Source organism: Sphaerodactylus townsendi, linkage group LG03 (genome assembly GCF_021028975.2).
Source record: "Sphaerodactylus townsendi isolate TG3544 linkage group LG03, MPM_Stown_v2.3, whole genome shotgun sequence".
Classification (NCBI taxonomy): domain Eukaryota; kingdom Metazoa; phylum Chordata; class Lepidosauria; order Squamata; family Sphaerodactylidae; genus Sphaerodactylus; species Sphaerodactylus townsendi.
Window position 1 is genome coordinate 123,675,134 of NC_059427.1, and position 14,077 is coordinate 123,689,210.

Below are 14,077 nucleotides of genomic sequence, written 5' to 3' on the forward strand. Positions count from 1 at the left end.
ACTTGTCAATATCTTCAGGCATCAAGGGAGAGGGGTACTACCTAAGGAAGCCCCCTCCCCCCTCCTTCCTCTTTCCCCCGGGTGGGTCGGGCACCGCCAGATGATGGGCCCCTTCCCCTCTCCCCCACTCTATTCTCCCCCTAGGATGGATTGGTGGACCTCGACCAGATAGCATACATGATGTGAAACTTCAAAGACTGCTAATTGGCCTCCACCTGGATAGCCCCAGGCTAGCCTGATCTTATCAGATCTCAGAAGTTAAGCAGGGTCAGCCTTGGTTAGTATTTGCATGGGTAACCTCCAAGAACACCAGGGTCATGATTCAGAGGCAGGCAATGGCAAACTACCTCTGAACATCTCCTGCCTTGAAAACCCTATGGAGTTGCCATAGGGTTGTGACCTGAAAGTACTTGGAGGGGGAATTTTCATAATGTACAATCCAGTGGCCACGTTCGATGGAATGTGTGGAGAACTACTTCAGTAACTGCAATTGAAAGCTGGTGACAAAGATTCCCCACCTTGATGTAACTTTTTAAATCAGTTGATGCCCATTACATTTTTGCTGGGCATCCCTCCCTGCCCTAGCACCCATTTTTGCTCTAGGATTGGAGGGAGAGAGAAGAATGTTCTGGTCCACCAGGTAATGCAGGGACCTAGCAGGACAGAGCCTTTCAGTCTCCTCCATTCCAGGGTGTGGGGGTGGTGGTGGTTTGGGATGGGGGAAGTTGAATTTTGCTATATTGCTGTGTGACCTAAAATGTCATCTGCCCCTTAGATGGGTGGAGAAATGGAGAGAAGAAGTCTGAATCCTATCAGTTAGTTGTGCTTTGCCTTTCTTGGGCCTGCTTTTGACTAAACAGAACAGGAGGGAGAGAATTACATCCTTGCATCTCAGAGAAACATTGCAAACCAAGAGATGGGTGGATAGCTAATAAGAGCTAATGGATAGCTCAACACCCAATTTAAGACATCTTAAACAGTTTCTGCAAGTCTCCATGGATCGCCAGCCAGACTATGGCAAAACCAGCAAAAAAATGTGGGTTGCCCTTAGCAGTTTACCATGTGCTGTTTCAAGTAAATGATTTCTGCGTCTTTAAACTACCATTATAAATTCATAGCCAAGAGCAGAAAATGGCCCAGTAGTCTCACAGGAGTCTCATGGAAGCCTACTAATCACACAGGTAGCGTCTTACTTTCAAAATCAAGAGGCACTAAGAGTAGTGCCTCTTGATTTTGAAAGTAAGACGCTACCTGTGGCAATGGTCTGCAACCTGTGGCTCTCCAGGCTACAATTCCCATCAGCCCCTGCCAACATCTGGAGAGCCACAGATTGCAGACCCCTGCTAAGGAATGTTTCCCTTTCCTAGTCCAGGAAAGACCCATTGATAAAAAGTTTGACTTGTTGGAGTTTGCTGCACAGAGAAGCAGCCAACATACTGATTAAAAGGGTAAAAGGTAAATGTTTATTACTAACTACATTTAGGATAGGAAATTGGAAAGATAGCATGCTGCTATCTTGCTACCTAGAAAGAGTCTCTGCAACTAACTTCCATCAGGATATTAGACCTGAGACTATCAGTCTAAGGACAGAAGGGTCACTTTTGTAGCTGTCTCTAGCTGACCACTTGCCCACCCCCTGCTGAATCTTCATCTCAGTTCCTTTACACATCTAACACAACCCTAGTTAGTATTTGTATGGGTAACAGTTAACAGGGGAGTGGGTATGAAAGTGAATAAAGGAGAAGAAAAATTAGCGGCAATTTGGAGCTGATTTGATACTTGAGGAATCTCCAAAGTAGGGTCGCCAACTTCCAAGTAGGACCTCGGAAATATACCTGCCTACAAAAGTTGCCCTGGAAAAAATCGCTGCTTTAGAAAGTGGACTCTGTGGTGTACCTCACTGAGGTCCTTCCCCAAACCTGCCCTTAGGCTAAATCCCCAAATTTCACGCCCCAGATTTATGTTATCTTTATATCTCTGCTTGTCAATTACTACCTGTGATTGGTGCTTAAGACACTACCACCCAACATGTAAATTCCAGTGCACCTTTGAACAACTCATCCAGCTGATTGGAAAGAAGTGAACTGCAAGCTAACAGGTACTTCCTTCTGCTCCTTCAAGTGGAATTATAGACATTGCACAGGACACCAACTGGGAAGAAATAAGGGTACCCAGAAAACAAGGGAAGTAAGTAATCTGATAACAGCCTGCAGCCATCCTTCCTTATTCAATTCTGACTCCTGGAAGGGCACATGGAGACTCTTGGGACTGTATATCCGCTCTGCTGTACATGTGAAAAACATGATGCGAACCTCTCTGCTTATTAGGAACAAACTCTACAAGGAGAGAGATGTTTGTCTAAAGCTGTAAAAATAACAGCCCTGCAGCAATTTTAAAATGGACAAATTGTCTGTTGCACAAGCTTTTATAGATCGTTGTAACCCACCCTGGAATGCATTTGAAGGGAGGAATTGACTAAAACAAGCAAACAAGATGCATGAAGTAAACACACACATACACACATACATGGATGCTGTTGATGAGAGACTGTCTTGCATGCTGAGAGTTAAAAAAGTCTCAGTTGATGTAAACAGGATTTGATCATAAGGAGTCAACAAATCCATAGATGAATCCAAGCACATCCAGATATTGCAAGCTGAGCTTAGTTTGCATAACACCACCTGAGAAAATTACCATTTGTAGTGAATAAATCACATTTCTCCCTAGAGATTTCCTGCTTGCTTATAGTGACCTTGCAGTGAGAAATGGAATATCCTGGGAGGCCGACATGTTCACTCTGTGGATTCTCTGTGCTGCCATTTTGAATGTCCTATTTATCTTGTTTAAACCCCAGAAGAGCTGTAACGACAGTTGATGGTGAATATTATTCAAACTTGCAGTCGTGATCCACATATGGATAAGAGGACAGAGTGGGCATTAGAATTGCACGTTAAATTGTTTAGAGCCATGACATTTTTTTACAGTTGACAAATAATATATAAACAGTGCTTGGGAAGGATTCTGCTTATTATTGTGGAATTGTTAAACCCTACTGTGATAAACTGATTCATCCCTACATACACACAAAGCCTTTAAACTACCTTTATATATACAGGAGGCAGGGAGCAGCAGGGGTTGAAGCAGCAGAAGGAACTGTTAGGGATGAGCTGTGAAGGGATTGTGGCTCTGATCCAAATGAGGATTTTTTTTTACTAGGCCTTGTCAGTTGAGAATCAGCTCTGTTACAGCTTATAGTGCATCCCCTGAGTAGAAATCTCTGTTAGATGTTCATTGGGCTGCTCTCCAGCTTTGTTTCTGTGATCTACCAAAGTCAGTAGGATTTTCAGCTTTATAAAATCAACTGGAACAAGTTGTAGAGCTTCACAAAAAACTAAATATTAAAGAAAATAGGATTTTTTTTTAAAAAAAGCAACCATTTCCTATCATTTTGATTGCAGGACTTGACATTTATTTATTAAAATATTTATATCCTACCTTGAAAAGCACAAAGGGAAAGGCAGGTAGAGAATAAATATAAAATGTTTAATAAATAAATAAATCTCTCCCAAAATGTTCAGTGTTATGAAGTTTTGTGTCTTGTTGTAGATCCCCCCCCCCAAGTTTTAGCCTTGAAAAGTTGAACAATAACTCTCTCTCTTGATTGACGATGTGTTAAGTTCCAACAGGAGCCGCATGGAGTAGTGGTTAAGTGTTTGCACTGCCACTCACACAGTCAGGAGTTCGAGCCCCCTGTGGGTCAGATATCCTGGCAGCTGGCTCATGGTCAACTCAGCCATCCATCCATTTCTTGGTTGGTAAATGAGTACCTAGCTCATAGCCAAGGGTTATAGAATAGCCGGGGAAAGCAATGGCAAACTACCCCACAAAAGAGGCTTGCCCATAAAATCACTGCTTGCAGTGGTACCCCAGGGTCGGACACAACTGAAGGGGAAACTTTACCTTTAAGTTCCAACATTATTTCCACCAGCCTTCAATATACATTAATGACATGGGAAATTTCTAATCAGGGAAGTATTAGTAGGCTTCATTATTAGAATCTCTAGACAGCTTTTAAAAAATGCCAGATTGTGTTTTGAAGCGTAATACCACTTGATATTGAAGAAAATGGGGCATGTATTTCATCCACCAAATATTCCCTTTAGGCACAGATATTCCTGTATGTATCTACAGGGACTTTTACCTGTATTAGTCTATAGCAGATTTTTCTCCTCATGTTTACCATTTCATGCATTTGTTATCAATTTTTTTTTCTCCTTCCACATCCTTATTCATGTGGACCAGGTGTGTTTTCAGAAGTAGATGTGATTTGAGTAGCATAATTGAGCCATCTTTTTGAACATAATATAAACTCCATGAGCAATCAAGCTGATTGTACGCAAGCCTCCATCTCTGGCCTTTGCAGAGAAAGAAGTTTCCAAGTTTGGTTAGAAGAATTCTTTTTTGTTGGTGGTTTTTTTAAATTCAGCAAAATCTGGATGTTGATTAGCTTCCTCAGGGGCAGCCCAATAGTCTCACTCAAAGTACTGTACCTTTGTGTCATCAATATTTTTGTATTTCCACCCAAGAAAGAGGAAGCATCAGCAAATGTTTGACAGGGTCACATTGCCATCTCTCCCAGCACAGGCAAAGTGATCTCACCTCTCCTTCATTGTTGTTGTGTTTAGTCTTTGAATGACCTGCTGGGAACAACTGTGAAAACCCAAAATACCTTATACATTAAAATTGGACAAAGGATATACAAAGAAGCATTCCTGGGTTGCTGACACAGTCTGATTTAACTACAAAGCCTCAAGATAAACACCAACATATCTTAGTTGAGTAAGAGATGCTTTTGGAGCTCATTCAGATTACATAACTATATAGATCAAGCGATGGCTATTACTGGATGTCCCAAGGGAGGCCTTCCAGCTTTCAATATACATCTTTAATCCTGGCTTATTAAACCAATTTGACACGGTATTTAGAGACAGGGGATTCAGGGGAGATGCAGACCATCAATCTATAGATGCAGGTGAGCAGGACTAGGGCATGTAAAATAATGAGCTCATTCAAAAATATATATATAAATTTCACTTTGGGCAAGGAGGTGAAAATCAAGAATAAATCCATCATTGTGCTCCGGACTGCTCTTATCTTGCTTGGCAGGTAGTTTTCTCATTCCAGAATTCAGTTTGTCACAGGCATTTTCATTACAATGGACATTCTTCCAACTGTTAGCAGGGGCTAATGAGATACCTAGCTGAGCTCACAGAAAAACAGAATTCTTTGTTCCCCCTACTTATTCCATGCAATTAGCTTGACAGAGATCTAGTTTTTACAGTCCAAATGACCTATAAGAAATGCACCATTTCTGTGTACCGAAATACAATTGTCTTGTGCTCTGTTGATGGTTCATGTGTTTGAGGTGTCCAGAAGAGTAGGAGATTGCTGTGATTCAGGTTCCAATGATGCAGCTTCTATTAAACTGGCTTATTTCCCCTTCCTTGATTAAGAATAACCAGGGGTTCATAAAAACCATCTAGACGGCTAAAGCATTACAAATTGGGCACATAGTGGCAAAAGGGATACTAGATTAGGACTGGGCTGAAAGGGCTCACTGCTGTTCAGGAACTTTTTTACTAGTGACAAAAGTATCCCCTCCCCTTCTGGAAATTGCTTTAAAAGTATTTCCCTGTTCCAGATGCTTTGTCCTCTCTCTAAAGCTGACCTGCTTTGACCAGCACATAGCCAAATCTAATTTATTTAGAGCATTTCTTACTGCGGTTTTCTCATCAGATGAGACAGTTAAAGCTGCTTACAAAAACACCAATTTGTATATAAAAATCAAATTAACAGAAAAATGTAAATAAGCAAATGGGAACCGGTACAGGAAATATCATTTTGTGTTAACTAGCTGATGTTCATTTTAAGTACCTGCAACAGGAGGAAAGCAGAAGTTCAGCCTAGATCTTCAGCTGCTGGCAGATATGTGCAACTTTGTTTTGCAAGCATCTGTTGGTGGTGTGCTTTTTTGTTTTTTGTTTTGCTATCAAGTCACAGCTGACTTATGCTGAGCCTGTAGCATTTCCAAGGGAGGAGGAGGAGGAGGAGGAGGAGGAGGAGGAGGAAGAGGAAGAAGAAGAAGAAGAAGAAGAAGAAGAAGAAGAAGAAGAATTTGTATTTATATCCCCCCTTTCTCTTCTGTAAGAGACTCAAAGGGGCTTACAATCTCCTTGCCCTTCCCCCCTCACAACAAACATCCTGTGAGATGGGTGGGGCTGAGAGCTCCGAAAAGCTGTGACTAGCCCAAGGTCACCCAGCTGGTGTGTGTGGGAGTGCCCAGGCTAATCTGAATTCCCCAGATAAGCCTCCACAGCTCAAGCGGCAGAGCGGGGAATCAAACCCGGTTCCTCCAGATTAGAATGCACCTGCTTTTAACCACTACACCACTGCTGCTCTCTAAGACACTTCAGAGAGGGTTTAACATTGCCTGCTTCCAGTGACGTAGGTATAGATTTTTTATGGGGTGGGTTCGGGGGCGGGGCCACACCCCACCTGTACCTAGGGGCGGGACAATGCCTCCCCAAGCCCCACCCCTGGCCTCAGTGCTTATAAAAGCAGCTCTCTGAGGCCGGGAATGGAAGACTCCCCTGTCCCCCCTGCCCCCCATCAGCTGGGCTCCCAGCCTGCAGCCAGAAGTTCCTTCTGCCCTCCCCTCCAGGCAGAGACGTAGCTAAGGAAAATGGGGCCCGGTGCAAACTCTGAGTTTTGCCCCCCCCCCCATGGGCAGCTGCTGTGATGCTGGAATCCACCCCCAAACAACATCACTTTCAATGGTGTTTAAACTAGGGAGCCCAGATTCTCCTTTTAAATCTACCTTAAAGGGAGAATCTGGGGTCCCCAGTTAAAACAACATTGAAAGTGATGCTGTGTTGGGGTGGATTATCCCCCACCCTGAAACAGCATCACTTTCAATGTTTAAACTGCGAACCTCAGATTCTCCCTTTAAATCCATGCCAAAGGGGGTGGGTTTAAAAGGAGAATCTAAGGAAATTTGGGGGTGCTGGCTGTCAGGGGTGCAATTGTTTAGCTAGCAGAACCAAACTTTCAGGGCATCTTTAGGGGACTCTCCTAATGATACACCCAGGTTTGGTGAAGTTTGGTTCAGGGGGTCCAAAGCTATGGACCCTCAAAGTGTAGCCCCCATCTTCTATTAGCTCCCATTGGAAACAATGGGGGGTGGGGCACCCCCTTTGGGAGTCCATAACTTTGGACCCCCTGAACCAAACCTGGGTGGTATCATCAGGAGAGTCTCCCAAAACATCTCTGAAATTTTGGGCCTCTAACCTAAAAGCTGGGCCCCCTACAGGCCACAAACTGAAAGAAATACAAAAAATACAAAAAACCCACAGACGGAGGGAGGGAGCTTCAGACATGTAATGGGAGGGTTCAACCCGGGAACCCCCCCCTTGCCTGCATCCTTGCCTGCTTCCTCGTCATGACCCTGTCATTTCTTGGAGGTGTCCCATCCAAATACTGGCCAGGGCCAACCCTGCTTAGTTGCTGAGGTCTGACAAGATCAGGGGGCTAACCAGGGGAAGGCACTTATTGGTTAACAACCATAATATCAGTAGAACTAAGTAATGTGCTTCTCCATTTTAGGATATACGTACATATAGGCAGGGTGCCTCTCAAAAATAATGTAAAATTGCCTGTTGTGCTCCCACCAAATTACCTGTCATTTCAAGGTCATTTGTTTAATTTAAAAAAATAGTTCATTCACTTAACAAAGAATGTTCTCTCTCTGAAGCTTCAGGACTAACATCAAATTATATTTTAAAATCTTGTTAAGAAGTCAGGCTTTTTGATGCAGAAAGACTAGTCCTCTGGCTCCTGCTGTGCTAAAGCTGTATCAGGGCAAGAGCCAACAGAGATGGGTTAAGGGGGAAATCACTCAAAAATGTTATGTATTTTAACTGATTTTGTTTATTTGAAACCTGGGTCCTTTGATGTTTCACATTTGTGGTAGCTTAGAACAACTAAAAGATGTTCATATTTAAAACTTAAATCAACAACTGACCAGCCAACAGAGGGCTAAAGGGAAAACTCTTTATGATGTTTAGCTCCTTATGAAGTTTGATTCCATGTTTTTACGGGCACTGGTTTAAAAAACCCTGGTGATGCTTTCCTTTCACCCTGTGATAGGCATGCTCCTCACATCCACACAAAGGAAGGGCTGCTACCTTCCGCATTCTTGCCTGTCTACAGGCACCCCTTCTGCTACAACTTAATGTCCATGTGGCCTCCACAGTTATAGAGTAGCAATTGCTAGAGAACAATAGCCCATGAAAGCCAAAATGGCAGCATGCCCAATCCTTAAATACCTGTAAACAGAAAGTAGGTGTTTTTCAGCTGCTAACCAGTTAGCTAGCAGGATCTTCCCTCTGTTCCTCTCCATTCAGTAGAACCTCTGGGTTAAGTACCGATAAGCAGAGAGAACAGATTCAATGATCAGTTATTCAGCTGCTGCTAGCCATCTAGCTAGCATGAACTTTACCAATTTCCTCCCTGTTCCTTCTTGTAGATGACACAGGGAGAGATGCCATTATGACATACCTGGGGGTATACAAGAAGGCATTACATGATCATAATCCTATTTGATTCTAATGCAGTCTGTCTGGCACCATTCTTAGTTGGTTTGATTGAAGATAATTATTTGTTTGAGACAAATTCATTCATTTATTAGAAGTTATTAGTGTCATGCAATGAGTACATGCAGTGTTGGATGAATATGAAACAAAAGATACATCAGATATTTCAGAGTTTTTTCACTGTTGATAAAATAAGAGGAATTTTGCAACTTATTTCCGATATTCAACTCCTCAGGTTATTTGACATCTCTTTAAGTTTACATATGTCCCCTTGGAACATTTGCTTTGTCTCAGTTGCCTTGTTCTCCCAGACTACAATTGTACATCTTTGTGACTTGAACCATGCAGCACATTTAAGTTTGTTTAGCTTTATTGTTTTAGTTATCCATATTTCCCAGTTCATTTGAACATTTGCTGTGACCACCCACGAAGATATTTCTTATAAACTCTGAGGTGAAGTTGTTAGAACAATATAGTTTTTTGAATTGGCTGCATAAGTATTGATTTCATTCAGTCCCCTTAGTCATGCTGGACAGCTGGGCTCTGTCAGTCCAAAATACCTTTAATTGAAAGACATCCTGAAATAATAAGTAGGGGTGGGTTTTTTTTTCATTTTTCAATCTTGAATTGTTACCTTTACTGTGACCAGCTTAGGTCCCTTCCAACATTATGTTTGTGCTGTGAGAGTTGCACAAATATGTGACCCCTTCCAGCATACTTGGGTAACATCAAAAGCCATGGGCCATGTGGAATAAACCCATCTTATCTCTATTCTCCACCCCAGTACTGCCCAAGTTTCTGTGATTGCTGATTCCAGGATGAAGCTTCTCTTATATGGCCAAAGACTTTTCAAGTTGCTTTTACAGCATTGAAAGCAGCTGTGCTTGAAGTGGTTTCCACATGACCTTCTTAAACTCACATGATTGCTGGCCAGCCAGAGCACATGGTCGGCACAAAGACTCTGGCCGGCCTCCCTCTGGGTGACGTTGTTCCTGCCCTGGCCGGGAGGCTCCCCATCTGCCCTTACTAGGGCAGATGCCAGGGGCTTCCTCCCCTTCCCAGGCAGCAACTACGGCCATGATGATTCTCTTTAAGTTTACATATGTGTATGTGTTTGTTTATTAATTTTATAACAGGGTAGGTTTTGCAAACATAGGAGTCCTCCAAATATGTAGGCTTATATATTTCTGCTTCAGCAACTTCTGTAATCATAGTATTGTGGGCTGCAAAAATTTGTTGCAATAGAGATAAGTGAGCTACCATTTTACACATATTTCTTTTTAGAAATCAGGCAGCTGCCTGCCTGACAGATGAATATAACTTGTGTACCCGTCCCTTGAGTGGGACTTTGCCATGTAGACTCTTTCATAATTAAAAAAAAACTCTTGAAATTCTGTTGTTGCTGGTTTTGTTATTTCTTTCTTCTAGGGAATAATAGTAAGTAACCTTTATATCAGAGTATGTGCATGTCTCTTCTGGGAGACGTTCCCCTATCTGTTTGTCATATTCCATTTTTCATAGGGAGCAGTATTTTGACACTTTGTGTTGTGATATTATCTGAGCTTGAGAGACAATTGTATTTGTTTTCCTTTGCTGCTATGTCTGTGTTTTCCTCTCAGTGATGTTTGAAACGCTGCTGCTGCCGTGTTGAAGTGGTCTTTAAACAGATACTGTGCACAGTGGTGCATGTCTTCGCAATAAATTTCTCTAAATCTGTGTTCTCCCAGCCACCTGCCTCTTTACGCAGCTTCTGTAAGTGGAGAAGCCTGCTTGTACTGCTAGATATCATTAATCCATCCTTGAGCAACACAGCAGGAGCTACATCTCTGCACAGCCAGAGTCATTGTTTTAGCCTTGTTTTATGACCAAGAAGTCCCATTCAGGGACGACCCCACCTTGCAAGCCAACCAGGTTCTTTTAGGAGTGATGGAGAAGGGTGGGAATTAAAGTATCATAAAAGCTTTGCACTTCTCTGTTTTCCAGGTTTCAGATTCTGGTTTTAATGGCTGTCGCCGCCACTCAGATTGACTGATTGGTACCTCATTGTGCAAGTTTTCACCCTCTGCTTGTATGTCTTTCTCTCTCTTTTTTTAAGAGTAAAAAGGACCGCATGAAAGCTTGGATAAGGGCACGCTTACCCACCTGGTGCAAAGAAAGAGATTCCTGGTCTGTCTACATCTTTGCTCCTCAGTCTAAGTAAGGCACTTTAGTTTGATTGATAACAGTGTGGCAGGTGGGGTTCCTGGATCCGCTAATCAAAGAAATGTTAACAGAATTTGGCAGTCAAGAATTCCTGCAGACTTTGAGTTAGAATTGTAAGGACCAAATAGGTGCTGTCAGTTTAAAGACTGGAGCTTGTGCTAACATTCAGTGGCGGTCTGGACACAGCATTTCTGAAGTTAAGCAATATATTTTGCTATTTCCACTGTAAACCACAATAACAGATTCTAGAAATCTGCAACTATAAACAATGTATACAGATACTGTAAGCAGGAAACCAGCAGGGACTTGAGGGGGCATCTAATTTCCTCTTCCCTCATTCTGTTCTCTTTCCCTTCCTTGAAAAAAACCCCATAGCCTCTACCCTTTTCTTTCTTCCTTCTCTCATTCTTGCCTACCAGCCAACCAACCTTTATCTGCCCCATCTTCAGCCTTCCCTCCTCCTGGTTGCTTCTACTCAGGAAAACTATGGCCCACTTTTGGAGTGCCTGTCACCTGGCCTGGCCCAACTGCGCAGTGGGAAACATGCAGGGAGTCGTGGGAAGGTATCTGACTCCTGTATCTACCTTCTCATGCTCTTTCCTCATTCCTTCGTCCTGACAACTCCTATATCCTTTCATTTTTCCCTACTTCCTTCCTTCCTTCTTTCCTTCCTACCCACCAACAAGTCCACATTTTAACTGCCCCCATCTTAAGCTGTATTCATTACATACCTCACTTATCTACCTCACTGTGCCTTTCTCCACAATGGGGATTGAAAGCAGCTTATATCATTATCCTATCCTCTCAACAACCCTAGACTTCCACCAAGGGCTTTGGGACCCCTCCCCCAGCGCCATCCAGCTAGCCGGCAAGGACATTACCAAGCTTAAAATGAAGCCTAAGCCTCAGTGATGCTGGCGTGATCATGTCATTTATGGAAGTGGTGTCATCACACAGGTGATGACAGGGGAGGCACTGGTATTTGGGCAAAACTCTGTAGCAAAAAAACAGCTTCTACCATAGAATATTTGCCCAAATACCAAAGTGTCTCCACCAATATATAGTTTTCCTTTTTTTAAAAATTGATGACAAATCTCCATAGCTATGCACATACAAATTCGAGAATCAGCTGCTCAGAAGACCTATCCATTGGGAAGCATTGGTCTGACCTGCCCTCCACGGACAGACTTAGTTTTTTCTTACTGCACAGAAAAACTGACTGTCTACTGAGGGCAGGTCAACCCAATGCTTCTCAATGAGAGGTAAATGGATCTCCTGTGCAGATAAGATTCTCATATTTGTGTCTGCAAAATTACAGAGATTGAAAAAAAAATTTAAGAGGAAAACTGTATATTGCTGGTTGGACCAGCTGAGTACAACTACGGTATGTATTTTTGGGGCTGAAAAGGCTCCCAGGATCAGAACCTGCAGAACAGATGCCCTGGAGCAAACTTCAGCAAATGACAACAGGGAGAAGATTTCAGTTTTGGGTTTTTTGCAAACCTGTGTCTTGCCTATTTGTGGTGCCAGTCTATGGATTTAAGTGACCACAGTTGGGCCCATGTTGAGAATTATATATACGGATGCGCAGGGATGAGTCTGGAACGCTGCTGTTAATCGAAACATTTTAACAGCAGCTACCAAAAACAAGGAAATGTTGTGAATATCTGGATACATTCAGAAGTCATGAATAAGCAGAAGCTTGTGTATGAAAGAAGGATAGAAACAGAAGGGAGCATGCAAATATGCCAAGCCATATCTGTACCTACTACAGATCATTCTTGAAAAATTCTTGGTTTCAAAAGTCTTCCATCTAACTCCAATGTATTGTTCCATTTAAATATGGACACCTGAACAAATGGGAGTTTGTTTGTTTTCCTCGTGATCAAGGAGTAAACAAGGGTTTAAAGCACTGCCTAAGTTATCAGGTACTAGTATGTGTATAGACAGAATCCAAAAGGAAAGTCAAGTATTGGCAGGCTGAGGGAATTCAGACTATTAGATTATTATCCTATCCTTCTCTCCATCATGAGAGAATTTGCATTATGCACCATGAACTGTGTAAAATCACTTGAGCATGTGCCTTTGTACTGCCCTCTATATGAGACAACCAGGCTAAATCTTTTGTAACCAGTTCTGGCAAAGAAAAAAAAGTTTATCGGACCAACAAAAAATCTTATATTTGTTAAATAGGATGTGGATAATATAACTGAGACAACAGCCAAAGTTCTATGTCCCACTATTGAGATGCTTCGACAAATAACAGAGTAAGATTCCTATAGGACAGCAGGCGATTCTCAAGATCTATTGTGTTATATATGGATTTTTTTTGCCTATCTTGTATGCAGATATGTCAATAAAGGTTGACTTGACTGATGTATCACTTATCGTGAGCTCTAAGGAGCTCAAAGTGCCATTCTCCCTTTTATTCTCTAAACATAATGTGAGGTAGGTTACTGAGGTTGACTGACCCAAGGTCACTTAACGAGTGTTATGTCAGAATGGGAATTTTAATGTAGTCCAGCATTCTAAACAGTTATGCTCACAATGATAAATCTCCCAGGCCTGGAAGAGGCAAACTGGTTTAGCCTGCCTCTAATTTGTATTTCACTATACAACTTTAGTTTAGATTTCCACAAATTTACCACATATGTCCATCTCTGTGTTATGCCTAAAGAATTTGGGGGCATATTTACAGATTTTACAAAGGAATGGTTCCTTTAATTCTGTTTAGACTTAAAAATCAGGATATTTGGGAAGAGATATTATTAGAACCCTAATGCCTTGCATTTTTCAAGTAATCTTTTGGTGCAGGAGGGGGGAATGTAGGAAATTTGAAACTACTATCTTACACAAATGTTTAAATGTTTGATGGGGTTAAGAATTATATTAACCCGGTGAGGCTGTGCAGAGCCAATGGGATGCTTCCTAAACTTAATAGTGAGAGGCACACTTTTTCCTAAAGTAAAACTGGAGTCTCGGAGCTGGGAAATAGGATTGCTTTTAGAGAAAGGAAGAATCACTGACCTTAGAGAAATCACCTGGCCCTCTGTGTTTCTTCATGGACATTGATCAGGAGATGCCTTCTGATTGGAAGTGAGCAAGCCGTCACTCAGGCACAAAGGGCAGCCTTTGATGAGGGTGGATAACATAGTGTGGCTGAATCAGGAATAATTGATCTAATTACTCCCTCTACAAAGTCACAGAAATTCTAATGACCTTTT

General features: G+C 42.2%; 1 protein-coding gene across 2 annotated transcripts in view; it reads left to right on the forward strand.

The window, feature by feature from the left end:
• Nucleotides 1-14,077, forward strand: part of CACNA1G (calcium voltage-gated channel subunit alpha1 G) — a 268,125-nt gene that overhangs the window by 146,248 nt on the left and 107,800 nt on the right. For both annotated transcript variants that reach the window (XM_048491901.1, XM_048491902.1), the window contains exon 17: nucleotides 10,747-10,847. In XM_048491901.1, coding sequence (XP_048347858.1) covers nucleotides 10,747-10,847 — 101 coding nt within the window. The remainder of the gene's footprint in view (nucleotides 1-10,746; nucleotides 10,848-14,077) is intronic.